This window comes from Microtus ochrogaster, chromosome 6 (genome assembly GCF_000317375.1).
Source record: "Microtus ochrogaster isolate Prairie Vole_2 chromosome 6, MicOch1.0, whole genome shotgun sequence".
Taxonomy (NCBI): domain Eukaryota; kingdom Metazoa; phylum Chordata; class Mammalia; order Rodentia; family Cricetidae; genus Microtus; species Microtus ochrogaster.
Window position 1 is genome coordinate 40,615,732 of NC_022013.1, and position 27,414 is coordinate 40,643,145.

The 27,414-nt window shown below is 46.9% G+C and overlaps 1 protein-coding gene across 4 annotated transcripts in view; it reads left to right on the forward strand.

Moving 5' to 3' along the window:
• Positions 1 to 25,209, forward strand: part of Flnb (filamin B) — a 140,377-nt gene extending 115,168 nt beyond the window's left edge. For all 4 annotated transcript variants that reach the window (XM_013346838.1, XM_026779876.1, XM_026779877.1 and 1 more), the window contains 12 exons: positions 1,563 to 1,721; positions 2,695 to 2,898; positions 3,775 to 3,927; positions 4,030 to 4,152; positions 7,333 to 7,599; positions 8,152 to 8,289; positions 9,433 to 9,548; positions 12,201 to 12,333; positions 15,901 to 16,077; positions 20,048 to 20,266; positions 22,557 to 22,760; positions 23,990 to 25,209. In XM_013346838.1, coding sequence (XP_013202292.1) covers positions 1,563 to 1,721; positions 2,695 to 2,898; positions 3,775 to 3,927; positions 4,030 to 4,152; positions 7,333 to 7,599; positions 8,152 to 8,289; positions 9,433 to 9,548; positions 12,201 to 12,333; positions 15,901 to 16,077; positions 20,048 to 20,266; positions 22,557 to 22,760; positions 23,990 to 24,177 — 2,081 coding nt within the window. In that variant the 3' untranslated portion in view covers positions 24,178 to 25,209. The remainder of the gene's footprint in view (positions 1 to 1,562; positions 1,722 to 2,694; positions 2,899 to 3,774; positions 3,928 to 4,029; positions 4,153 to 7,332; positions 7,600 to 8,151; positions 8,290 to 9,432; positions 9,549 to 12,200; positions 12,334 to 15,900; positions 16,078 to 20,047; positions 20,267 to 22,556; positions 22,761 to 23,989) is intronic.
• The last annotated feature ends 2,205 nt before the right edge of the window (positions 25,210 to 27,414 follow it).

Consider the following 27,414-nt stretch of genomic DNA (forward strand, 5'->3'; position numbering starts at 1 on the left):
TCTTTCTGAGTCGGCCTGTCTTTATCTATTAAGATGACTTATAGTCATCTGTTTTCCTGCAGATATCCTGGTCTCATTTTTTAAATATTGCTCATTCTGTCTATGCAGCATATTTTCTTTACCCTTTCACCTGTTGATGGGCACCTAGGCTGGTTCTGTTTTCTAACTATTGTGACCAGCGCAGCAGCGAGCTTGGATGGGCAGGTATCTCTGTGATGGGTTAGCTTAGAGTCTCGCAGGAGTGGTATGAATGGGTCAGTTGGTGAATCTACTTCAGTCTTTGAGAACCTTCCACACTGATTTCTATAGATGTCTGTAGCAGTTCACAGTCTCACCAGTGGTGAGTATGCGTTCCGCTTGCCAACGTCACTTGTCCTTTGAGTTAATGGTGATCACCCTGCTGGCTGGTATGAGGTAGAATCTCAAAACAGACCAGGTGGTGATGGCGAACACCTTTAATCCCAGCACTCAGGAGGCAGAGGCAGGCGGATCGCTGAGTTTGAGGCCAGCCTGGTCTCTACAGAGCAAGTTCAAAGACAGGCAGGGCAATACAGAAAAACTCTGTCTCCAAGAAAAAAAAAAGGAAGGAGGGGAGGAAAAAAAACAGGCAGTGGAGGGTGGATCTCAAAACAGGTTTAATTTGCATTCTCCTACTTCTAAAGATATTGAGCACCTTTTAAAAATATTTAATAGCGACTTATATTTCTTTTGAGAACTGTTATTAACCAATATATTTTATTTTTGATTTTTACTATTTAATTACTTATATATCTTTATATATATTTACATAAAATATATATAAATGGATGTTTCTATATTATGCATATTAATTTCCTACCCGATATGTATTTAGACAAAGTGGTTTTTATTCTCAATTCTACAGATTCTGTTCACTCTGGCATTTTGTTTGCTGTGAAGAAGCTGTTTAACTATGTAATCCCATTGGTCAGTTTGGAGATTATTCCCCATATTATGGAACCCTTTTTAAAAAGTGTTTTCATATTTCCTCCTGCAGTCTCCAAGTTTCTAGTCTCACCTTGAGGTCTTTGATCCATTTCGAATTGTGTTTTGAGCAGAAGGAGAGATTAGACAGAGAGATAGATACTTAGTTCCGTTCTTCTGCATGTTAGAGATTCCTTTAAAAGTCAGTTCATTACTATTGCAGCTCAGGTTCCTTCCAGCTTCTTGTCTTCCTTTGAACCAGTCATAGCCACCCATCATCCTTCAACATTGATTATTAAATATTTTTTTTTTAGTTTTTCGAGACAGGGTTTCTCTGTAGCTTTGGAGCCTGTCCTGGCACTAACTCTTGTAGACCAGGCTGGCCTCGAACTCACAGAGATCCGCCTGCCTCTGCCTCCCGAGTGCTGGGATTAAAGGTATGCGCCACCACCACCTGGCTTAAATATTACTGCACATTGTCGGAGGCAGATACTTATCATATACCTGTGGTTAATAGATTCTCGACTGTTCATCTCTAAGTATCTCGTAGACTGTCTGCTCTGGACAGCTAGAGAACTAAGCTAGCTCATGTGATAGAAGCTCTCTTGGCTTTTCCCCAGACGATAGCAGACGCTGCTCACAAGTGAAGCTGGGATCAGCTGCCGACTTCCTTCTGGACATCAGTGAGACTGACCTCAGCACACTGACAGCCAATATCAAGGCCCCATCTGGACGTGATGAGCCCTGTCTACTGAAGAGGCTGCCCAACAACCACATTGGTGAGCTTTGGATTGCCTGCATGGTGGGGTGAGGCCAGGGACTCCTCACTCCTCCCCTTAGGAAGTGGGTGGTGCATGGCAGTCTGTTACGTTAAACCTGTGTCACGCATGTATGCTCTGCCTTTGTGTTAGTATCCCTGGATACTGGACTGTTGCAACGTAAGGGGGTCCTGTTTCTAATTTTGAGAGTAACCATCTTACTAGCTAGTTTTCTCTCTGCTGTGGCAAAACACCCAACAAAGGCAGCTTAAGAAAGGAGAGGTTTGTTTTGACTCTGTTCTGTGATACAGTCTATCGTGGTGGGGTTATAAAAGGTGACAGAGCAAAACAGCTTGTCACATGATGTCTGTTAGGGTTTCTATAACTGTGAAGAGACACCATGACCACAACTCTTATAAAAGAAAACATTTAGTTGTGGTGGCTCGCTTACAGTCAGAGGTTTAGTCCATGATCATCATGGCAGAAAGCAAGACAGCATGCAGGCAGACTTGGTGCTGGAGAAGGAGCTAGGAGTTCTTACATCTTGATTCACTGGCATTAGGAAGTGGTTAGGGTTAGGGCTAGGGTGTGGCTTGAGCACGTATGAGACCTCAAAGCCTGCCTCCACAGTGGCACACTTCCTCCAACAAGGCCACACCTCCGAATAGTGCCTCTCCCTTTGGGGGCCAATTCTTTCAAACCTCCACACATGAGATCTACAGTCAGAAGCAGAGATAGATGAATGCTGGTGCTCATCTTGACTTCCCTTTATACAATCCAGAGCCCCAGCCCATAGAGTGCTGCTGCCAACATTGAGGTTAGCTCTTCCCACCTCAGTTAACCTAATCTATAAATACCCTCAACAGACACACACAAGGTCTTTCTCCTAGATTATTTTAGATCCAGTAAAGTTAACTATGAACACATTCTATATCATAGCCATTCTCCTCCCTGACTTCTCCTTTATCCTTTCTCCCCCTGTGTTCCGATCCAGGCATTTCTTTCATCCCTCGAGAGGTGGGTGAACATCTAGTCAGCATCAAGAAGAATGGCAACCATGTGGCCAACAGCCCCGTATCCATTATGGTGGTCCAGTCTGAGATTGGCGATGCACGTCGTGCCAAAGTCTATGGTCGAGGCCTGTCAGAAGGCCGGACGTTTGAGATGTCTGACTTTATCGTGGACACAAGAGATGCAGGTCTGTGGGGTAGTTTTGTGGGAAATGGCTGGGGATTGTGACTGCCAATTCTTTGTCTCTAAACCTTCAGCCTCTGAGATAGGAGATTCTACCTGAATCACAAGAGTGGAAATTTGGTTTATAGAGGGAAAAAAAACTGAAGATACATAGGGACTGTTATAGCCCTATTTATAATCTGTTTCTAAGGTCCAAAAGGTCACAGTACATGACTGTTACAGTACATGTACTACATCATTGCACTCTGCTCCCAGGACCTCCTGGTCACCTCCTAAGCAGAGCATATTGGGTTAGTTGAGCAGTGCTTTGGGCAAAATAAGGCATACCACTCCCCTCATCTCTCTTTGAGATACTTTGAGTTAGATTTGCCTCTCAAGCCCTTCCACATCCCGGTGCCTTCCTCTTCTGTCTTCTTGAGTGTCAGTAGCGGTGGCAGCCACATTAGTGAGCTCTAGACAAAGTTAGAATCCCAGAACAAAGATTGAAAAAAATTTCTGCACCACTCAGTGCTCATTGTTGAGATTTTGTGCCATTGAACTTTTGGGTCCGTTGATATGGTCAGTGGAACTGTTTGCTCTTTGAAAATTCCAATAACCCCTCAAGACAGTCCAGGTATTTATTGAGGGACATATGGTTGCTCAAGACACATGTTCAGATGGGACATTGATAGATAAACCTTCACGGGAGGAGTTGTCTTAAAGCCATGGTCAGCAGGGTTAACTTGCTAAAGCCTTTAGCTTGTTCCTTTGCCATAGGCTCCCCAAGCTGGATACTTTCTTCTCTGTGGAAATTATTTCGATATCAGTGGCTGGGTTTCCCTTCCCCATTCATCACAGTCTTCTCTCGGGAGTTGTGCTAAAACAGGCTGCTGCGTTGCAGGATATGGTGGCATATCCTTGGCGGTGGAAGGACCCAGCAAAGTGGACATCCAGACAGAGGACCTGGAGGATGGTACCTGCAAGGTGTCCTACTTCCCCACAGTGCCTGGGGTCTATATCGTCTCCACCAAATTTGCTGATGAACATGTACCTGGTATGAGGCCCCTCTGCCCTCCCTCTGTGATGCTTAAGTTTTTAGTAAATGACACCCATGTGCCTATCAGGGCTGCTCACAGGGGCCTTCTCGGTCTTGCAGGCAGTCCATTCACTGTGAAGATCAGTGGTGAGGGAAGAGTCAAAGAGAGCATCACCCGGACCAGCCGGGCTCCATCTGTGGCCACAGTTGGCAGTATCTGTGACCTGAACCTGAAGATCCCAGGTGCGCAAGGGGAGCTAGTGGGACAGAGCAGCAGCCAGCACCTTTGGACCAAATGCCCGCGTGACCTAGAGCACACTGTCCTCCTTGACACTGGAGACATTGTCATTGCACAATTTTCTTAGGTTTTTTTGCTTTTTAATAGGGTCTCAGCCAGGCCGTGGTGGTGCATGCCTTTATCCCAGCACTCTGGAGGCAGAAACAGGTGGATCACTATGAGTTCAAGGCCAGTCTGGTCTACAGAGCAAGTTTCCAGGACAGGCTCCAAAGTTACAGAGAAACCCAGTCTCTGTATGATTCTCCTGCCTCGGCCTCCCCAGTGCTAGGGCTACAAGCTAGAGATACCACAACAAGTTTTTGTTTTCACAGAGGTTCATTTAGGAGAAATGTGCTTACCTCTTACCTTTTTTCTTCCAAATAAAAATAGTTTTGTTGCATTGCTTGGGGGGGGTGGGGGACATCGATTTGCTTTCAGATTTACTCTTTGCCGATGAAAATAATGTCAGAGGGAAACATGGCTGGCTGGTGCCAATATCTGAAAGTATTGAGGAGGTGAAACCTAGCTGCAGTTCATCTTTTTTATCGTTAACATGAGAACTAGACTTTGCTCCAAAATTAGGTGGGCCCCATTGAAGTACTTCATGGTAAATTGAGACTCCATGCACTATAAGCAGGCCAGTGGCCTATCTGAAATGTGCCTAGGGTCTTTGTGTACAGAGAATCACTGTGTCGGTGAAAGCTTCAAGATTCCTCTGCCCACAAACCGGCAAGGCCTGTGGCGTTGCTCGAACACTACAGAGAAGGGGAAAGTAGGGGCAATAACTGCATTGGTAAAGTCATTGCTGCACAGGTATGAGGACTCAGAGTTCCATCTCCAGAATTTACATTTGAAAGAAAGGAAAACCAGGTATGATGGTGCCTGTGTATAATCCCAGTACTGGGATGCAGGGACGAGGGGTCCCTAGGACTCACTGCCCAGCCAGTCTAGCTAAATTGATCCATAAGCCAATGAGAGACGCTGTCTCAAAAAACAAAGTGAATGGCTCCTAAGGAGCAAGACCTGATGCTGTCCTCTGGCCTGTGTGTGAGCACACACACACATATCATATACATACTCAAACATGAACGTGTGCATACATTCACATGCACCTGAAGACATACATGCTCATGCAAAAGATACACAAAGCTGACCTTAGGAGTAAGGAGGCTCATTCCCAAGACTTCACATTCCTTTACCCTCCCTTCTTAGCTGTAGTCAGTGGTTTCTTACACATGTACAACATCATAGTCAAGTGTGAATGCAGTTAGCATCTTATTACTATAGGCAAGACCACTTTTTTAAAACTTTTAACTGAACATGGTGGCACACTGTTCATATGCATCAAGGTGGTGGAAGATGGGTGACCAGGACAGGGGTTGTTGGCCAGTGCATTTGGACATGGCCATACTTTGGTAAACTGTCCTCCAGGGATGTATCGGATCCTGTTTCTTCCCGTGATCCACTAGCAGGAGGTACCCTGTCATTCATTTTGCTGGGAAACTGTGGTATCTCCATGTTAGTCTTGTTTCTACGATTACTTGGGACGTGGACTTTGCTTTGCTTTCCACTTTCATTTTGCAAATCACCTGGTCTCCTCTCTTTGCGGACTCTCCATTGAATATGGGTGTCTGTGGAGTGTTGACATCTGTCTTAAGTTTCTTTTGGCCCTTGGTCATTGTTTTCAGTTACTTGATAGCAGAGGAGTCTACAGGAGACACTGTCTGTCCCTCATTACCCACTCGACCCCCTCTCATCTGGTAGAGTGGGGGGAGCCCATTAGCTCCTGGGGACCCAGGCTGCATTGGGTATCTCAGTCACAAAGTAGCATATCTTGACAACTAATAGACATTCACTTCTCCCAGCCCTAGAGGCTGTGCATCAGATCGGACTAGCATGAGTAGATCCCTTCTTCCGGGTTGTAGATACCCAACTCGTATGCTCCTGTGATGAAAGGAGAAAGAAGAGGTTGCTGGGGACCCTTCTAATGGCACTAAGTCATCATGAGGACTCCACTTAGCCCATTGAATCTGAGTTTTCTCCCCTGTACTTTTCTAGAGCTATTATTCTGGGGGGTAGCGTTGGCCAGAGGAATGTGGCAGAGGCACAGACGTTGGGTCCATACCATGATATGGCCACTCCTCAACCTCTCTTCCTTTCTCTGTTCGTAGGACACAGAATCATGAACTGCTGCACGGTGCAGTTTTATTCGGGCTCTAGGTGATGGCAACATCCAGTGCCACCCGCTTGTCTCCTCCATGCTAGTGCAGGCACAGTTGTGTGTGTGATGTGAGCAGCTTGTAACAGACATGATTTGCTTCCTAGTGCTTGTAAGCCAAGGCATTGCCTTTCTTGAGAGTGGGGCGGGGCCCCTTGACCTCTTTGCTGACAGCTTTGCTGGCGCATGGTTTCTCGTTTGCCATTGAGACTGGCATGTACTCACTGTGGTCTCTGAGCGCATTTGACCTTATTGCCTGGAAGAAGCACCAAAGCTTGACAGTAAGAGGTGAAGGCTCGGTGGGCCAGTGAGATGGCTCAGTGGCCAAGGATGCCTGCTGCTAAGTCTGATGACCTAAGTTTGATTCTCCGGGCCCACATGTTGGAAGGAGAGAAACAACTACAGGTTGTCCTCTGACCTCTAGCAACATATTGTGGCACATGTGCTCATATATGCATATATATATATATATATATATATATATATATATATATTAATTAAAGTGTAAGGGAGGGATTCAGGAAGGCTGTTGTGTTTTCTGCTTTCTGTAGAGAAGAACTTAACTATGCATGGCAGATGGTCACATCACTTTTTCATAGAAACATGTGGGTTTTATTACACGCCGTGGTTTCCAGTTCAGGTCCTAGTTTGAAACTGCCATGTAAAGGTAACTGGGCTCCAGCCAGGAAAGCTGAGGACATATCTAAATGGGACAGGAAGCTTTAGTGCCCCTAGAAGGCCATCAGTGCTGGCAGGGCCTGCCCCCTTCACGCTGGCCACGAGAGAGCAGGCCTCTAGCCAGAAGAGGAGTCCAGGCACCTCACACCTCTGGGCTGTACCTGCCTCACCCTTCTCTGCTTGCCCTATGTGTCCTGCCTGGCCCTAGGCTGTTGCCCTAACTTTCTTTTCCCAACCTTTCTACTCTCAGAAATCAACAGCAGTGACATGTCTGCCCATGTCACCAGCCCCTCTGGCCACGTCACCGAGGCAGAGATTGTGCCTGTTGGGAAGAACTCTCACTGTGTCCGATTTGTGCCCCAGGAGATGGGCGTTCACACAGTCAGTGTAAAGTACCATGGACAGCATGTAACAGGAAGCCCCTTCCAGTTCACCGTGGGGCCCCTTGGTGAAGGTGGTGCCCACAAGGTCCGGGCAGGAGGCCCTGGCCTGGAGAGGGGAGAAGCAGGCATCCCAGGTAAGAATTTGGGGCAAGTCTTAACTTAGAGACAAGTAAGTTTACACTGTACCCATTGCTCTAATGAAACAATTTCCAGTGGATGGCTACAAGGGACATTCCTTATTCAAAGCTTTTAAAGCTGAGATTGGAAATCACTCACCTTTACAAAGCCAAACAGGCTTAGACAGATTTTGCTGAGTCTAACATTAGTGTGTATTAAGTGTCTTAGGAAAACAGAAACCATTTCAGTACATTCTTAAGAACTGGTGTTTTGTGCAACACAGTAGAACGTTGCAAAGCCAATTGAAGGGGTCCCTTCTTGCCGTGGCTGCTGTGGGAAGAGGTGTGGGGGAATCTGGACACTTTCATCCTCTTCTGCTTTGGTTTGGGTGTATTCCACATGAACTTCATGAGCTTCAGAAACTGCAATGATAGCCTTTGCCTGGGACCTGCTTGGGGCTAGGGCAAAAGGAAAGTGCTGGCAAGAATCTGGACTTATACTGGCTTAAGCTAAAAGAGGGGCAGGGGCTCTCGGGCTCTCTTACTAACCAGGTGTTTCTTTGCTCTCAGCTGAGTTCAGCATCTGGACCCGGGAAGCAGGTGCTGGAGGCCTCTCCATTGCTGTTGAGGGCCCTAGCAAGGCCGAGATTACATTTGATGACCATAAAAATGGGTCATGTGGTGTGTCTTATATTGCCCAAGAGCCTGGTATGTACTCAAGGGTTGACTTAGAATGCTTTCCTTGTTCGGAGATGGTTTAGTGGCCAGGATCAGAAACTTACCAAGTTAGGTCAAGCAAACAGGCTTTTTGCATGTGGGCGTACATGGGAGAGCCTTCTAGAACCTTAGATGCAGAAAACAGGCCTCCAAGAGATAAGGAACCTTGTTCTCATCATCTCTTGTCTTTTAATGGTGGTCTCTGCTTGCTTGCTTTCAAATGCTTCGTTCTGTCTACCAGTCAGCCAGATGTTCTGCCTACACGTGACGTGTAGCTGGTTTGGCTGCTTTGAGAGTGACCTCGACATCTGAGAACCTAGAGCAGTACTTTGTCACCTTTTATACGCCTGAGCCCTTTTGGACAACTGATAAAAATCTGTCCTCAGAATAGTTTTTTGGTGTACTCAACAGAGAGTACATCAAATCATAAAAGAAATAAGTTCTATTAAAATAACTGAGAGCCACCTGGGAGCTGAGGCAAAGCAATTGCCGTGATTGCGAAGCCAGCCAGAATTTATATATAGTGAGCTCCAGGCTGACCTGGGCTGCAGAGTGAACCTTGTCTCAAATAAATAAAACTACATGAAAGTATAGTTATCAAATACATAGTAGTGAAATATACATGAGGTAATATATTAAACTATAATAAAATTCAGTGAAGGTACATTGATCTTAATTTCAAAGTAGTGATGAGTGTAAGCGATGATGTCAAGATAGCTGTAATTCTTCAAATAGGATGAAAATACCTTGATATAGAATGTAAATATTGGCAATAAAAGGCACAGGTACTTCTCATGTACTGTGTTTCCTAGTTGATATTTCTAATGACAAATTCTTGCAGTTAGAGATTAGTCAAAATATATGGACGCAACTGCTTCTCCTACTCAAGCCCCTGGGTGTCTAGGATCCTGTATATAGACGACCCTATAGATCCAGGTCAAGAATCTCTGACCTTACCCAGTTCATACAATCCTGCTGCGTCAGTGTTAGCCAGGTGACCCTCTATCAGCTACTCAACTGTGGCCTGCAGGAGTGCTAGTCTCTGAAGACATCTGAGCCCAGCTTATGCCAGTGGCCACTACAGATAGACCTTTCTGAGATTTCTGAAATGGTGGGGCTTTCCTATCCCAACAGGTAACTACGAGGTGTCTATCAAGTTCAACGACGAGCACATCCCCGACAGCCCCTACCTGGTGCCGGTCATCGCACCCTCAGACGACGCTCGCTGCCTCACTGTTATGAGCCTTCAGGTGAGACGCAAGGAAGCATCCATCTCCTTGGCCACAGGCCGACCAGTGAGGCTCCTGGACTCCAGAGGCCACTTTGACTCTCTCTTAAGTTCTAAGCCCTTATGCACAGATGTTACCAGTCATGGGGCAGCCATCCTGTGACAGGGTCACCTCCTTATGTAGCCTCAGGACAAAAGACACTTTGAGCAAGCACGAGCAGACTTGGTAAACGATACACCTTACCACAAGTTTGCTTATAAATATCTATTCAAGAGAAGCAAAGGAAGCCCTGTTAACTGTTAGTTAAAGGAGCAGGGGGCCTTTCAGAACAGACGGTGCTCAGTCTAGTGATCTGTAGCTGTAATGATTGTTGGCTTCCGTTCCCCAAAGTTAGCTGCAGTTCTTTTACATTAGGGTGCTGTCTTTATGGGACTGTGTGAGGAACTATGCCGAGAACTTTCTCGGTGTTACTTCTGTAAAGCCTCGCAACACCCTGATGGGCAGCTTCTCTTGATCTAATTTTAAAGGTGATACAGAGTGGTTCTGGTGAAGAGCCACCTTGTATGAGGCGGCAGACATACACACACACACACACACACACACACACACACACACACACACACACACACGTATGCACATACACACATAGGGTTATATTAGAACCAGAGCCAAATTGAGAGTCATTGGAGCTGAAGACACTGAACATATTTTAATTAAGAGAAGCAAGTAGGTTGTAGAGAAACATCAGAATACCCAAATTTAGTTTCTAGTTAATGGGGTTTCTAAATAGCCTTTAGTCATCCCAGTTCTTAAAAACAAGTATTTTTCTGAACTGGTTAAAATCCAATCTGGCCTTTGGAATGGGTAATAGAGCAAACTAGCTGTACTTTTGGTTAACGATCGAGATTCCAGTCTAGTTAGAGGTCCAGATGGGAGCCACCCTAGAATCACAGTCTACAGATTGACGAGGTCTCAACTGGAGAGCCCCAGAGGTCCTGACTGGTCGCTGCGGTGTAGATGTTTTTCTTGTGTTTCATTTAAAGGCTTCTTAACAGGAGTTTCTTTTGTGGCCGACTTACCTAAAACCTATAGAGGGAGATAAACACAGCATTTGTTGAGGGCAGAGAGCTGCCTTCCTGCATCTCGAAGATCTCTTTTCAGATCTTCAGAGACATTTATCTCCCTCTTGAGGATTAAGCGGCAGCCACAGACTCAGGTAACAGCCTGCTTTCAAAAGCTGGTTCTGAGCCATCCTCTCCAGCAGACTTCTGCTGAGCTCACCTCCTGCCACAGTTTACTCATAAGTATTTCAGTAAGTATGTCGTCGCTCCATGCCGAGGGATATGTAAATTATTTATCAGGGCCGTAGCGGAGGCCTGAACAACATCTGGTGCTGGTTATATGTGAGAAGTATGTTTTGTTTTATCTGGCTTTTTTGACTTCATAGAAGAGTGGAGTTGGCTGGCACTTTGTGTGGGAGGAGAGAGAGTGGGGGTGATCTGGAAACTAAAGAATCCTTGCGTTGTATTATGCCCACCCTCCCCAGGCTGGGACCTCCTGGCATCAGAGTGCATAGAACATTCTACATCTCCACAGTATAGTTTAATAGTCACATGTGGGTGCCCCATTGAGGTACAGCTAGAGAAACTGCATTTTTGTCATACAATTTGAAGTACTTTAAGTGATGTGTTTCAGCCTGAAGCTAGGAACGAACCCAGGGGACACCGTGTTGTTAGGACCTACTGTATAATTGTCCTTGGACCATTGCTCAGCCTTCTTATGGTATGTCTAGAATCTGCACTTTGTGTTCCTGGATGCTCTTTTGCATACTAAGTATGAGTCCTGCTGCATCTGAGGAATGGCTGTCCCAGCAAGTCCAAGTCAAAACTGGAACATGCAACCCTTCCCTGGAAAGTATGGGCAATCGTAATAAAGAAGGTTGCTTTATTTTAAGTACCTAGTATCTAAGCCACTCCTCCAAGAATGTATACTTTTGAAGACAGGAAGAAAGTGAAGCTGACCCAGAAAAGAACAAAGACCACACCACATGTTTTGGAATTGCTTTTTTTGTGCTGACAGTTTTTGGAGCCTTCTCAGGCCTTTGGCTGAGTTTTTATCATAATTTCATGTGCTCTTCATAACAGTTCCTGAAATCGGGCCAGTTAGTTTGTCCATTTTACAAGTAAGGAAATTGAGACTCAGAGTTAACAGCTTTGTTTTATTACTAGGAAAAAGTAGTTAAGCAAAGTGCAGCCTACTTTACATGTGTAGCCCTTTAGAATTTTTTTCAAAAGTGCTGCCCATTCCTGCTCTTGACATGAAAAATAGTAACAAAAAAAGGCAGACATAGCATCTGGCTCATGTCGTGAAACCTGTTCCTAAAAAGGATTCTGATGGTGGTGATGATTATTTAGCGGGACAGACGTGGTGATTTTGTACTGGAATCTCTCAAGTCTCCAGTCTCAGAACCTCTCCCTACCCTGAATGTTTCTGTGTAAGAGTGCAGTGTGTGTTTCTGTGTACTATTAGAAATGTGGACGTCTAAGCAGCCCAGTTTCCTTGCCAAGTGTTGCACAGAAGAGTATTCCCGCCTGGAGCCCTACCTTGGGTCAGTGTGTGCTTCTGAGCAGGAACACCAGCTACCATAACCTGTCTAATTTATTGAATTCTCAGGAATCAGGATTAAAAGTTAACCAGCCAGCATCCTTTGCTATAAGGTTGAATGGTGCAAAAGGAAAGATTGATGCAAAGGTGCATAGCCCCTCAGGAGCCGTGGAGGAATGCCATGTGTCTGAACTAGAGCCCGGTAAGTATCAGGGCTGGCACGGGGTCTCCACATCAGTGTTTCTGGCAGAGCTTCCTATAGCTGTGCCTCCTGGGGCAGGCCTCTCCAGCTACCATACTGCTGACGAGTCTTCAAGTTCTTTCTGCTGCCACTAGACATCCTTTATAACACGGGGTAGACATGTTGCCAGGCACCCAGAGACTTTTCATGTGACATTAAACAAAGTCTCCTTGATTTTACCTTTACCAGTTTCCTTTTACACGATAATCACAGTTTGCAATTGTAGTTTAACAAAACCATACAGTTTTATTATATTGTTGACTTTATAACATGGGTAAGGCTATTTTACCTTACTCCAAGAGAATCTAGGTCTCCAGAGCCTGATACCTCAGATTTATAGGGCTCTCTGATGTCAGTCAACTTTAAAGAGGCCATTTTGTCAATGAACGTTTATCGTACGTTAGAGATTTGGCAGGAAGGTAGAGCTAGTAAATATACAACTCTGTTTTCAAAACACTGCTCATGTTAATGCGTACCTATAATCTTAATATCCGAGAAACTGAAGCAGGAGGACTTCAAGTTCAAGGCCAGCCTGGCCTACACAGTAAAACTCCATCTCAAAATAAATAAAAAATAATAATAAAACTAAAATATATCAGCAAATAGTTATGGCCAGAATTAGTCAGAATGATGCAAAAACCTGCAGATTGGAGACAACCCTAAGTGATACCATAGAAGAACCAAGAAGCAGATGGTAGGGCTGAGCAGGAGTGGGACACTTTGCTTTGGCAGGGTCAGGAGAGCTTCATTCAGCATGGTTTTTGATGTCACATTCTGCTGTTGGGCATTTGCTGTGTGTTCACCTGCATCCAATGAGGGTGGAAATTCAGAGCATGAGTGACCAGCTGAAGGAGCCACCCCTACCCCCACCCTGCATAGCAGGGGCTTCCTCCTGGACGTGGATTATGCACAAACCACACCCAAATACCTTTTTTCCTCAGAGAGATCCTTTATTAAGTGGGGAAGAAAAGATAAAGTGGCTGCTTTCTGACTCAGGCAGAAAAACAGCAGCAAATAACCTTACTGGTGTAATTTTTAAGAAAAGGAAAAAAGCAAGATCCGCGTTAGAATGGCCTAAGATGTGGTGGTATATTTTGATTGGGCATTTTAATTAGGTGAACCAAAGCAGGCTTTTGATTGCTGGACTTTGATACTTATCCTCAGGAAATGAGTCTGACGTAAGAAATTATTACCAAATAGGTAATAGACGTATTTACCAAATAAGGTAATAGACCTTGATGGCTAGTTTTAGGGATGTAATCTGTGGTTTACAAGGGAGGAGAAGGCGGAAGGGTAACGCCTACCAGCGCCATGTTTGCCAGGCTTGCTAGGGCCCTTCAACAGCTTTTTTTCTCTCCTGAAACAAATATTGGGAGTGGGATGCCTTGCCCATATCGTGGCTAACATTCGGCTACATCATAGAGAATCTGTTAGGATGTGTAACTGGCAAAGTGGTGAGCTGCTGCCCTTGAGAAAGCAGAATGAAGCAGCAGCCAAAGGTGCTTAGTGGCTACTTGGCTTTGAGAGTGAATTCTGAACATGTAAGGACTGGGGAGATGGTTTAGTCAGTAAAGTACAAGCATAAGGACCTGAATTTGATCCAGCCAAACATACAACTGTGCTGGGGTGTGAGGGAGGCTGGTGCAGCCAGGCACACAGCTGTGATGGGAGTTTGGTACAAGATGCTTCCTAGCCAGGTGGTCTGACTACATGAGTAAGCTCCAGGTTCACTGAGAGAGACTGAATCAAAAACATGAGGTGGAGAGTCACTGAAGAAGACACCAGTGTCAACCTCTAGCCTCCAGGGCCCACACACAGATGGCGTGTTCTGGATGCATGGGTACAAAGGTGCCCATGGAGTTAGCAGTACTGAGGATAGCTGGCTAGAGGGTGTGCAAGGGTTAATCAGGGTCTCTTTCTTACTTGGAGTGTCAACCAGCTGGTGGTGTTTTTTTGATGTCCAGGGCATTGAGCTCAGCAGCAAGTGAAGTTTGTCCTTGGCCCAGGCAGCCTCTGAGATGCAGTGGTGTCTAAGGTCATTTTGGGCATTATACAGTTGAGGTGTTACCAATTACAATTATAGGATACCCAACTCAAGTGAACACATTTAATAATGAGGCCCAGCTACTCTTCTAACTGCCAAGTTTGGAGTTTGTGGTAGGTTTTAACAATCATTAATGGGTGTTCTCTCCAAGGCCTCAAAGACTATTTGTTGTTTTGCTTTGCTTTATTTTTTGAGTTAGCCTCTCTGTGTACCCGAGGCTGGTCTGGAGCTCATACATCATCCCAGAGTGACTTTGTACCCAATACCTTCCTGCCTCGGGCTCCCCAGTGCATTCTATCGGGTGGCATCAGGCCCAATGTGCCCTTACTCTTTTCTTGGCTTCAAGGCTCCTTTCCTTTTTTGTGCTGTTTCATTTTAAACCATATCAGCCAAGAGACATCTTCTCAGGACTCATTTTCAGAAGTCCCAAGATGCAAGAATTCTCTAAGTCCCTAGCAGGCCTCTCTACTGTCTCAGTGAGCTGGGACACACGCCCATTCCTGAGTCACTTCCTATGGGTCAAGAAATGAATTGATTTACCTTGGGGAAAGAATTTTCCCCATCCTGTTGAAGACCACATCTGGACATCAGGGTGGGGTTCATTTCCCCTGAAACATTTTGGCTTTAGGGGAGGACGTGGGCACCCAGCTGGGAAATGCTTGGGGAAGTGCAATCCTGAGAGATAGGGGTAGGTAGCTCAGTCTAGAACATTCCTCTGTGGAGAGTGTACTAGAGAAACAAGAGAGGGTTTGGGGTAAAGCTTTAATGGCCACAGGTCCTAAAGGAGATAAAGTGTTCAAGGAAGCGGGGACTAATGAGCAGAGAAACCACAGGGTATACCATGCAAGGCCAGCCTAGGTACTCACTCCTCTGTTGACAGTTGACCTTGACACATGTTGTGACCCAAATCAGAAAAGTCTGGCTGTTTCTATTGCTGACAGTTGCTTGCCTTGAACGTAATTAGAGAACCTTAATACCGATTGGAACTGTGTTGAGAAGTGAGCAGATTCTTTTTTTTTTTTTTTATTAATATTTATTTATTATGTATACAATATTCTGTCTGTGTGTATGCCTGCAGGCCAGAAGAGGGCACCAGATCTCATTACAGATGGTTGTGAGCCACCATGTGGTTGCTGGGAATTGAACTCAGGAACTTTGGAAGAGCAGGCAATGCTCTTAACCTCTGAGCCATCTCTCCAGCCCCTGAGCAGATTCTTTTCATAGGGAGCAGATTGTGAAGCAGGGGGCGGAGTGTTCTGGTGAGTGTTGAATTGGGGATTCAGAACATCTCCCAAAGGACTGACTAGGGAGGCACAAATAAGTCTAGCTGACCTTAACCTGTGAGTTAGCTGCCAGGTCCCCAGAAGAACAGTGTCTTTAAATGATTCAACACTGGCCGGCTCAGGTTGTCTTACAGTGCTGTGTTCTCACTTTTAACTCCAGGCTGCTTACCACCTACGTTTACCTTGTGTCTCTTCTCCTAGATAAATATGCCGTTCGCTTCATCCCCCATGAGAACGGCATCCACACAATTGATGTCAAGTTCAATGGCAGCCACGTGGTTGGGAGCCCTTTCAAAGTGCGTGTTGGAGAGCCTGGTCAAGCAGGGAATCCTGCTCTGGTGTCAGCCTATGGTGCTGGACTCGAGGGGGGCACCACAGGTAAGAAACCCTGTGCTCTTTGTTACTCGAGAAGCTGTAGAGCAAAGCTGGGGTAGACTTCTTCAGCCCCTGGAGGCCTTCTGGGTTCAGTCCTTGGGAAAATGCAGGTACACATGCTTTGGTGGACTTTGGAGACCACTGTTTGAGCCAGGATGAACCCAGAGCAAGGCCTGTATCATCATCACAATCATTACTGTTTGTTGTAGACCAGATGTCTTTCTTCCACAAGTTCCTCGGCCTTGGTGGCAGGATGGTGACAACCCAGTATCATTAATGTGGAGGATTTTTTTGTACAGCATTCATGATGCAGCTCCTAGGCCTATAGACAGACAGACAGACACTGAAGCAGCCTAAGCTGTCACATATCCTATGTCCTTGTATCTACTCACTACAAATGCAGTGGAAGGGCTGACAGGGTGCAGCAGGCCTCGCTTTATGGCCCTCTCGCAGCCGCTCCCTGGACCTGTCCTCCCTCCTCCTGCAGGTGTGAACATTGCTCACTAGTCACCAGGTCACAGAGGCTCTCTCACTTGCTGCCTGTCCCTGAACTGGCATGGTGCTGAGGGGCCAGTTTGACCAGGTGGTTGATTCCTTGACAGACTCATTCCCGGTTCAGCTTTAATGAAGTTACCTCACTGCAAGGATAACTCACTTCTTCACTGAGCATCTGAAAGATCTCTCTGTGTGATCTTGCTGATTGGCTTTCATAGCTTGAACCAAAAGCCACTTACTTATGTGGGCAGCTTGAAATAGACCTCAGCTCTGTCCATCACATCAGCATTAGAGATAATAAGGACTCTGTCCTTGTTAGCATCTGTGAAGGAGGGTCACAGTGTGGATTCAATAGGACACCGCTTATTTTTTGCTGTCACTTGGGGCTTCTTGAAAAGATCCTGGTTTTTCAGTGCCCCCTTGGTCTTCCCACCCCCTGCCGTGCTGTGAGTTGGGACAGAACAGTGTTTTCCCCTTGCACTGGGGGATGGTTTGCTATAGTAACAGCAAGCCAGTCCTGGAGTGGTAGAGGAGCCCTGCCCGAGTTAGGAGTGGCCGATAGACGGGCGTGCTTCCAGGAAGTCTGGCCAAAGCAGTGTCCTCCATAAAAGCCACCCCCTCAGTGGCATTGCTCCTGCCAGATGCCCTTGGCACTCCCAGCCTGATTCCCGACTTCACTCTGAGCCAGTACCTTGCCCTTGGATGAGATCTACGTTGCAGATTGGGAGGACAAGACGAAGTGATCCAGCACTCTCCGGAGCCACTCAGATGGGAGCTCATAGCACCAGGGGGGTCAACCCCAAGTCTGTGATCTTAAAGTCTGAGCCCTGAGCTCCTGACTGTAGAGGCACATATTGCACCCCAGCCAACTTTGTGGGGTGTCCTAAAACAGAATACCTACCCTCTAGATAGATGCCCGGCATGGTTTCCAGGCGGTCATACCTGTGGGCCCCTCCTGGCAGTAGAGCAGACAGCAAGCCTAGGCCTTGCCCACAGCAGCCTCGGAGCCTGCCATTGCAGCCGAGGGCCATCCAATCCTTTGTTGGCTGCTGCTGTCACAGCCTTTCACTACTTCCTCTTGGTATTTCTCACCCTTCTGGAGCTCAGATGTCAGGCTGTCCCTAGCAGTGTGACTGCCAAAGAGCTGGTCTTACAGAAAAGCTCCCAGCCAGAGTAAAGGCCCAGAGGTTATCCGCTTCCACCCTTCGTCAGTATTAGCTCTGTTCACAGAGTGAGCATCTTGTTTTCCTGTCCTGCCTGCCCCCAGGCTTTCCCCCAAATATCTATCCAGAGAGAATGCAGCATGAAGAGAACTTTCAAAAAAGGATCTGCGAGGCCAGGCCATGGTGGTGCATGCCTTTAATCCCAACGCTCAGGAAGGAGAGGCAGGGTGGTATCTGAGTTTGAGCCCAACCTGGGCCACAGAGAGAAATCCTATCAAAAAAAAAAAAAAATAGGATCTGTATGGCCAGCTTTTCTCATGTCCTGACTGGAGAAAAGCAAGAAGTCCTATGTTTGTGGCCAGGCTTCAGACAGAGGCCTGGAGTTGGCCCACAGTGTTTGAGACTCTTTGGAGCAGCCATGAGGATCAGCATGAGGATGGGTAGAACCGCCACCATGTACAAAGATGGTTTGGGTATCACATCACATATTGGTCATAGCTGGAGTAGATGTTGACATATATCTGCCATGTGAGATTTTCTCTCCTGCCATCTCTTGGGCTAGTCCCTTAGCAATAAAATGGTTAGATAGCATATCTAAGTCGTTCTGCTAAGCCCCAGCAGTGGATGGGCAAAATGGTGGCAGGTGGGTCACAAAGCTGCCTCATAGGCTTGCCCCGTCTGTTAGAGGAAGTAAGCACCTGGTAGTTCTTGACGTTTTCTTTTTGGTTTTTCGAGACCAGGTTTCTCTGTACAACTTTGGAGCCTGTCCTGGAAATTGCTCTGTAGACCAGGCTGGCCGGCCTGCCTCTGCCTCCCGAGTGCACCACAACTGCTCAGCTTAGTTCTTGACTTTAACTCCTAAGTTCCCCCTTCTCTGCTTCATCACTGCCTTTTTGGGCTCTTGATTGACTAAAAGGGCAGTGCTTCTCTCCGGGACAGTCGGGTCTTTTCAACTTCCAATGCTTTACAGCCACTTCCTGGACACATGCCCCTTTGTGGCTCATGGCCCGCTTCCATACCACCCCCAACCTCCACAGCTGCTACTGGGGACTCGGGGAGGGGCTTCTCCAATGCACTTATTAACTCCGAGGCAGAGTCAAGGTGGGACAGTAGGGAGACTTTGGGACAGCAGCTTCAGGAAAGTTCCAGAAACAGCTGGCTCATGTTTGGGGGTCACACCATAGCAGCTCCTTTGTCTTATTGATAGCCAGAACAATAATTCTTTCTCTGGCCCAGGAACTGTAGTTAAACCAAAATATTTCCCAGCTGGGTTGGCGTCTGAGTCTCTGGCAGGGGTACAATGCTGCCGGAGGATGTTGCACTAGAGCGCCCCCTAAAGGGCTTCTAGTGCACAGGAGCTGGTGTCTGGCACCCCTGCTGCTTCCACTGCCCCTCTGGACTGGAAGGAGGCTACAGGTGCAGGGGATAAAGCGGGGACCCAAGCTGGGTCATTAGTTGACCTTCTCTTTTGTCACAGGATATCTGAGAGGTCAGATGTCTCAAGGCTGCAAATAGGGTATAAGTGGCAGTTGTTCTGTGTGTCGGTCTCCGTCCATTCTCCCATCTGCCTCTCCCCCCAAGCATATAGTGACTTCTTGGGCCTAGACACATAGTTCTACACAGGAAGCTTGGATACAGCACATCACTTTCTGGTGATGCACCTTGAGTTACACATGGCCTGAACACCATGTGGAGTAAGAAACACTATGATAAGAGTGTTAGGCTTGCAGAGTGGCATATGGCCTGGGGTCTGGTGTGGTGCTCAGTCAGTAGAATTGCTGTTTATATTAGTTCCTTCTCTCACTGCTGATATTCATGGCAAAGAAAGTGAGCTGACAGCTCTAGGCACCAGCCCCAGGATTCAGCCCAGTGTCTAGGATGGACAGAAAGGGAAGAGAGACTGGGCTTCCTCAGCCCCATCTACCCAGAGGAAAATGGTTTCCCCTAGAAGCAAAGCTAGGCTCTGTTGCCTAGGACAGCACTTCAGCCTCACAGTGACAACTCGAATTTCTCTCTCAGCCACATTCCCAGAGACAATAGTGTTGTCCAAGCAGTCGGTGCTAGAGGACAAAATGTCAGCCACACTTTTGACCTAACCTGGGCAAGGGGGCTGCACCTCCACAGCCTGTGTTTCTTTGTGCCAGGAACTCAGAGCTCCAGGGCCACCTGATTCCCATGATGCCACAGCAAGCAACTAGTGAGTGAGTGTGTGTGTGTGTGTGTGTGTGTGTGTGTGTGTGTGTGTGTGTCTCACCATTGTGTTACTCCCCCTTCTCCCTACAAACCGTCCGTAAGTCCCACTTCCTCTCTCCCAGGTATCCAATCAGAATTCTTCATCAACACCACTCAGGCAGGCCCAGGGACACTCTCTGTCACCATCGAAGGCCCATCCAAGGTCAAAATGGATTGCCAAGAAACCCCAGAAGGGTACAAAGTCATGTACACTCCCATGGCCCCTGGAAACTACCTGATTAGTGTCAAATATGGTGGGCCCAACCACATCTTACGCAGTCCATTCAAGGCCAAGGTGACAGGTAATGACGAGCCACTTTGGGTTTTGTTCTTCTGTCCTGCAGAGCGGGTCTTGTCCAATTACCAGTAGTAACAGCTGCAGGTGGTTTATGTTGAGTCCACAGCTAATCCTGAATGTAAAGAAATGGTACGTGGGCAGTGGATCCACTGTCCAGCTCTGAGCACTGGGGCAGAAGCATTTTCCTTCCAGGTATCAATATTAGCCTTGAAGAAAAAGGAATTGCTTCCTCTGAAGCCATAACATGGTAACTGCTGGAGAACTACGACTGTGGGGGACAGTATTCACGAGAGCTGTGAGGGTCTCGGAATCTCAGCAGACCCCGCTCTTCCAGTCGTCCTTTCGTTTGATAGAGCTATAAATTCAGCATTGCCTCAAAGGGTCAGGAACAGAGTTGATTTCGAGGCTCTCTAAATACATATGAATTCTGGGATAATGTGTCGACTTTTGTATTGAATACTGTTGAATTTAGAGAGGGGACAGAACTTATAAAGCAGATAAATTGAAACTAGTAGCTTGTCCGTGGTAAAAATAAAAGAGAGCGAGAATACCGGCCCCAGGACTGTGGAGCAAGTAGGGCCGCAGTCGGGAAGCCTGCCATCTTCTGTTATTTTTGTCGCTTTTTGGAGAATTTTTTAAGTTTGTTCTCACAGTGCAGAAGTGACAGTCCTGTGCTCTATTACCCAGGGGTTCTGCAGAGAACAGCAAGGAACTCTGTTCTTTAGTATGCAGCATGGAAAAATGGAACCTTTTTTTTTTTTTTTTTTTTTGCCTATGATAAATCAAAAGCGAGAGCCTTCCTAAGAACGCTCTTCAGTGAGCTTGTTTTAAAACTCAAGAAAGGGCCGGGCGGTGGTGGCGCACGCCTTTAATCCCAGCACTCGGGAGGCAGAGGCAGGCGAATCTCTGTGAGTTCGAGACCAGCCTGGTCTACAAGAGCTAGTTCCAGGACAGGCTCTAAAACCACAGAGAAACCCTGTCTCGAAAAACCAAAAAAAAAAAAAAAAACCTCAAGGAAGGAAGGATGGATGGGGTTAGAGAGGTGACTCAGCGATTACAAGCATAAATTACCCCTGATGGGCCTAGGCTGGAATCCCGTCATCCACAGCAGCTGACAACACCTGTATCTCTAGTTCAAACGATTCAACACTGTCCTCTGACCTGCATAGGTACTTGCACACGCATGGGTGCACATAAGCTCACACAGTCAGTCACATACACATTAAATCAATAAGCCTTTTTTTAAAACTTAAAAAAAAATTATATCTGAATCCAATATGTTCCACCTTGGAAAAATGCCGTTTGAGGATGAGAGAGAAGTAAAGACACAGTGCTAGGTGGTTTTCTGTCTCTGGCAGAAAAGAAGGCGTATTTACACATTTGAATGGCGGCATGCACTTGGCTTAGTTGGAGCCTCGTTTCTAACCTTCACCTTCCGCATAATAAAATAAAAGAATTCTATAACGCCTACCTTCTCCAAAAACACTAAAATAAATACCAAACAGTAAAACTCAGGATGCCCACCATGTGCCGCCTGATTCCCTGTTACACAAGTGGCGTGGGCTCATTGGAGAATTTAAAAAACCCCAGAAAGGAAAGCTGTCCTCTCATGCTCGGAATCAGCCTCTGTTCTCCCAGCCGTTTATACTGCAATATAGAAGTATTCCACAGAAACAGCAAGAGCTGAGTGCTGCTGGGTCTTTATTCTATGGAGGAATTACTCAACCACGTCAGCCTTTGCTGAACCTGGTCCATTTGCCCAGCAAACCAGATTCTAGTTGTCTGGGTAAGACCCCAAGGATCTAGAGGACATAGCTTGGTGATATATACCTGTGATCCACCATGGAAAGCTGAGGCAGGCAGATTGTAAGTTTGAGGCCAGCCTGTGCTATTTAGTAAGACCCTGTGTTTTAAAAAGTGATAGTGGAAGGGCTGGGGCCCAGGCATGGTAGTATACTCCTGGAATCTCAAACCAATGGAAGATCAGGCATTTGAGAACAGCCTTGGCTAAGTGAGAGCCTGTCAAAAAGAAAAAAAAGCAACAAAATCCAAAATTTATTAAGGGTATGGATGGTGGTAGATTGCTTACCTAACATGCATGAGGACCTAGATTTGAACCCTTGCCCCATAATATATACGGATATGAGATGCTGATGGAGTTGTTTTGTATCGAGGCACGGGAGCTTTTTAGGGCTTTTGCAAGAGATATACTTGGCTGCTGGCTGACAGGACCACACCCCACATAGACACACATTGGTCTGACCATTCATACCTCCCTCTTTCCCATGCTCTAGGCCAGCGTCTTGTCGGCCCAGGCTCCGCCAACGAGACCTCATCCATCTTGGTGGAGTCAGTGACCAGGTCCTCAACGGAAACCTGCTATAGTGCCATCCCCAAGTCATCCTCAGATGCCAGCAAGGTGACCTCCAAAGGGGCAGGGCTCTCAAAGGCCTTTGTGGGCCAGAAGAGTTCTTTCCTGGTGGACTGCAGCAAAGCCGGTAGGCGTTACGGGTCTGCTGGGAAGGGCTACCCTGGGGGTAGTATAGACATCCTCACTCATTTCTTCAGTGTATCCACTAGGATCTTTCGTGATCTCCCGTACTTACAAATAACCATGTTTCTTCCTCTGCCCTTCTGTACTTAATATTCTTAGCTGATTTTCCTTTCTTTCACTTCTTGATTCTTTCACCAAGACATAATGGAAGACAGTAATGTCCCCATTTCAGACAAATGGAAGATGGTAGTGTCCCCGTTTCAGATGAGAAAACTAAATTGGCCACCTAACCCCTTTCTCTAACTCCAGTTGCTTTAATCATGGCTTAAAATTGATTTGGACCGGAGAGATGACTCGGTGATTAAGAGCACTGGCTGCTCTTCTGGAGGACCCGGGTTTAATTCCCGCCATCCACATGACAGCTCATGACTGTAACTCCAGTTCCAGGGGATCTCACACCCTCACACAGACATACAGGCAGGCAAAATACCAATGCACATAAAATAAGTAAATCTTTAAAACTGAATATTTCCTTGTGTTTTGATAGGCCTGGCTCTGGCACCCAGCATACCTGGGCTGGAAATCTAGCTGTCACTTTGTTCATTCATAAGGCTCTCTAGCCACTTGCCTTGGGTGGGCTAATGGAATCCCCTAGAGGTCAGCTTCTTTTCCCAAGTGAGAATCATAATTCTTTCTTTAAGGGCTTTCAAAAACAAAAGAACCCAACAGCTGGCAGCGCTGTAGCCCTATGTGCTAAGGGTTCAACTCAGTCACTTCTGTGATATCCAGAAGCTTTAAGAAGCGGCTGGCAAAGCTAGGCATGGTGGCACACACAGGTGGACCCTCTGACTTTGAGGCCAGCCTGGTCTACAGAGTGAGTTCCAGGACAGTCAGGGCAACAGAGAGCAATCCTGTCTGGAACGCCCCCCCACACACACACACAAAGAGGCAGTTAGTGGCCTTCCTGATTTGTAACTTAGGTAGAGAGATGTTTCATGTCTAAGGTCACCAAAGCCAGGGGCAGGGTAGAGGGTGTCAGAGCTGGTGTCGGGATCCAAATCAGGCTGTGTCTACTGGTAATGGTGATGCTTTGCCACCTGTCAGAGGACTACGGTGTCATCACCCCAGCTCAGCCAGGAATCCTAGCCTCTCTACCTTTGTGAGTCACAACCCTCCCGTACTCTCTCTGATTTGCCTGACTCATTGGTCAATAACAACTTTCTCTTCCCCTAGGGTCCAACATGCTGTTGATCGGGGTGCATGGGCCCACCACCCCCTGTGAAGAGGTCTCCATGAAACATGTGGGCAACCAACAATACAATGTCACATACGTTGTCAAAGAGAGAGGAGACTACGTTCTGGCTGTGAAGTGGGGGGAAGAACACATCCCTGGTAGCCCCTTTCACGTCACTGTACCTTAAAAGAGCTTGCATCCAATCCTGGAGGAATCCTTCCAGTTGCTTTTGTTGCTAGTTTGCAGTTCATTTTTTTACAATGTCCTCAGCCTGCTGGTGGGCCTGAAACCCCACCCCCAAACCCTCCCCCTTCATTCCAAGTGCCTTCAGTGCCCTAGACTTGACTCTTGAGGACATGTGGGACATCGTAAGAAACCAAACTGGGTACAAGAAAGTGCAGAGTACTCCAAATCAAGACTCTTGAGTTCAAAGGTCTAAGGACAGGGCAAGACTGACTGGCTCCCCTAAGCTCCTGGTCTACTCAAGCATTTGCCAAACAAGAATGTCATTGCAGAAGGGTACCCTTGCCAAAGACCCTTACAACCCAATTCCCTCAAGACTAGATGACAATAAGATGTCTAACCCAGATCACATTCCATCTCTGCGCTCCCTCACGGGCCCTGGTCACTTTGACTTCATCCCAAAGCCAACTCAGGTGCAAGAGGCATGCAGAACAACCCTATACCCCATTTTTGGAATTCTGCCCCTGCCTTCTGCTTTATAAACAGCCTTGATGACATGTAGTCATAGCCAGATGCAAGGCCACTGCCAGCTGCCCTCAGAGTCCATGACTTCTGCTAAATGGCAGAGGCCACTGATAAGCTACTGCCGGGCCCCTCTGCAAAAGCTGGAAGGGGTGGGTACCACTGTTATGACCCATGAGAAGTTTTAAGGACCAAGACACTAAGATGTAGCCTCACCTGAGGTCTCTTTAAAGGCTGTGGGAAGCATCACCGGGCTACCAAATGGTGGGAGCAAATGTTAACAACAAAACGGGGTGTTGTGGATGTTGTCATGGATGTGGCTGGGTTGAAGCGAGTATCCTGCACCAAGACACGGCAGCTGGAGAGGCGTGGGTGGTAAAAGCCACCTGTCAGGAACTGGAGCAGCTGAAGCCGGATGTGAAAGGACACATAATAGACAGGGACACCAAACTGGAATCAAATGCCAACTGGAAAGTGTATCTTATAACTTATTAAATAAAATGTTTGCTGCATATGTAGCTCCCTGTCATTCTTAGAATCTTTGCAATCAGCCTCTCCCCTCTCCTGTCAGTGCGGGCAATGTGATTTGACAACGGGCATGGCTTTTCTTGCAAGCAAAGGGCTGTCTTTTCCTTAGAAGCCAGAGCCAGCGTGAGAGTCAAGGGGACTCAAGAGGGTACATGGGCCATGTTGCCAACTTGACTTCTTTGGAGTCCTAGATACAAAACCCAGGTAGAGCCAGGTGGTGGTGGCGCACACCTTTAATCCCAGTACTCAGTTGGCAGAGGCAGGCAGATCTCTGTTGAGTGTAAAGCCAACCTAGTCTACAAGAGCTAGTTCTAGGACAAGCTCAGGAGCTAGAGAAACCCTGTCTCGAAAAGCCAGGTAGAAACTATGGATTTTAAGAAATCTTCTTGCCTAACACCCATGAATCTGCGATCTCAGAAATGTTTTTCAACCTGTCACATACCTCCACTGCCTTAGACACAGTACTGAGTGCCACCATCTGCCCCTCCCTCGTCCCTGTCCCTGCCAGGAAAAGTGATTGCTGATGACTCATGATGTGCTTAGCCTTCCATCTACTGCTCATTACAGTGGTCAGTTGACATTTTACAGATGACAAAACTAACAAGGGTTCAATTTACACCTCGAAGTTACAGACCGAGCTCATATGGAAACAGATTTGGGCCTATTCCTTTTGACTCCAGAATGGGAGCGCTACCCTCAAGGCAGTGCAAGGAAGCAGCCCAAACGGAAAGAGTTGCAGGAGCCCTACAAAAGCCCTTGGCAGTACCCATGGTGACCCCAAGGCCATCAGTCTGGGAATAAGGGGAGTGGGGGTTCAGGCAGGGAATCTGGATCATTTTTACTGGTGGTATGTACGTGTACAGGACAGGGTCTTGTGTGTTCCAGGCTAGCCTGGAACGCCTATGTAGCCAACAAGGAATTTGAACATCTTTTTGTATGTATGCTGTGCCGGGAGCAAACCCTGAACTTTGTGACAGACAAGCGCTCTGCCAACTAAACTACATCCCCTACTCTGCTTTCTGTGTTGTATTTTTGTTGTGGTTGTTTGTTTTTCCTGCTATACCTGGCTGCCTAGTGGAATGATTTGTTTTCCTCTGAGATTAGAGGGGAGGGGGACAGAGGCACCCTTTCTCCTCTGTGCCGTGAAGTCTATCCTAGACTCCTAGCCTCTGTAAGGCTTTGGGCCACGAAGAGTCCACGCAGATACCTGTCTAGTGTGATGCTGGCTTTGCCATAGAGGCACAAGGATGCCACCATCCATTTATTCCCCTCTAGCCTGACTAGGTTTGCTGGGAGAAGCAGAATTTGTACAATAACCGCGTTGACTTTGGTGTAAGGTGTCCCGGAATCTAAACACTGTCTTGTAACTGGCCATCTGAGCATGCCTCCTTTGGCTGGTTCCCATGATCTATAGATCCCACCGGGATCTGTGGGAACACTTCTTTACTGGTTACTTTGTGTGGACAATCCCTCCTGGCAGTGATACGCCTCATACACGGTGTGGGTGAGTGAGCTGGTTGTAGGCACCGGGTGGGTGATGATAGTTTTACCTTAGGGGTACAACCCTGCCGTTGCTGCCTGTGACATCAGGGCCTACAGGGTGGAGACCTGTTGTTCTCAGTGCCTAGAACCAGAGGGCAGCTCTTATCTGCACCTGGGCGTGGTTACTATGGAAACAGGCTATTGTTTGTGTCAATACCCTGAAAACTTTGAAACTTGGTGGGCCTGGTGCCAGGTCCTTCCTGACTTGATGTTTGCCTGTTCCCCAGCTGAAGCTGATGAGTCTAGGAAGTTACACCAGTGGCCAATGGAATTGCAGCCAGTACCCACCCTGCCCTACCCGTCCTGGGAGCCCACATTGTCCTCTGCAGCTCAGGGAAGTGCTTACCAAGATGATTTCAGGGAGCAAATGTTCATTAATAGCGCACTTACACATATTAGTCCTTGGCCCCTTGTTTTCAGACTTCAGAAGGGGCCTTGAGAGCCACATTTTGATTCATTTGTTATACAATTCAGAACAGGGGGACTTGATTTCCTTTGAAAATTGCTCGGCCTTAAGAATCAACAGAATCAAAAACATGGGTGTTCTAGCCCTGTGCCTTCAGCTAGTTTCTTACAACTTGCAAAAACACTGGGCAGGTGGATTTTTCTGGGTTTTGTTTTAAGTTATTTTTGTTGTTGTTGTTAATTT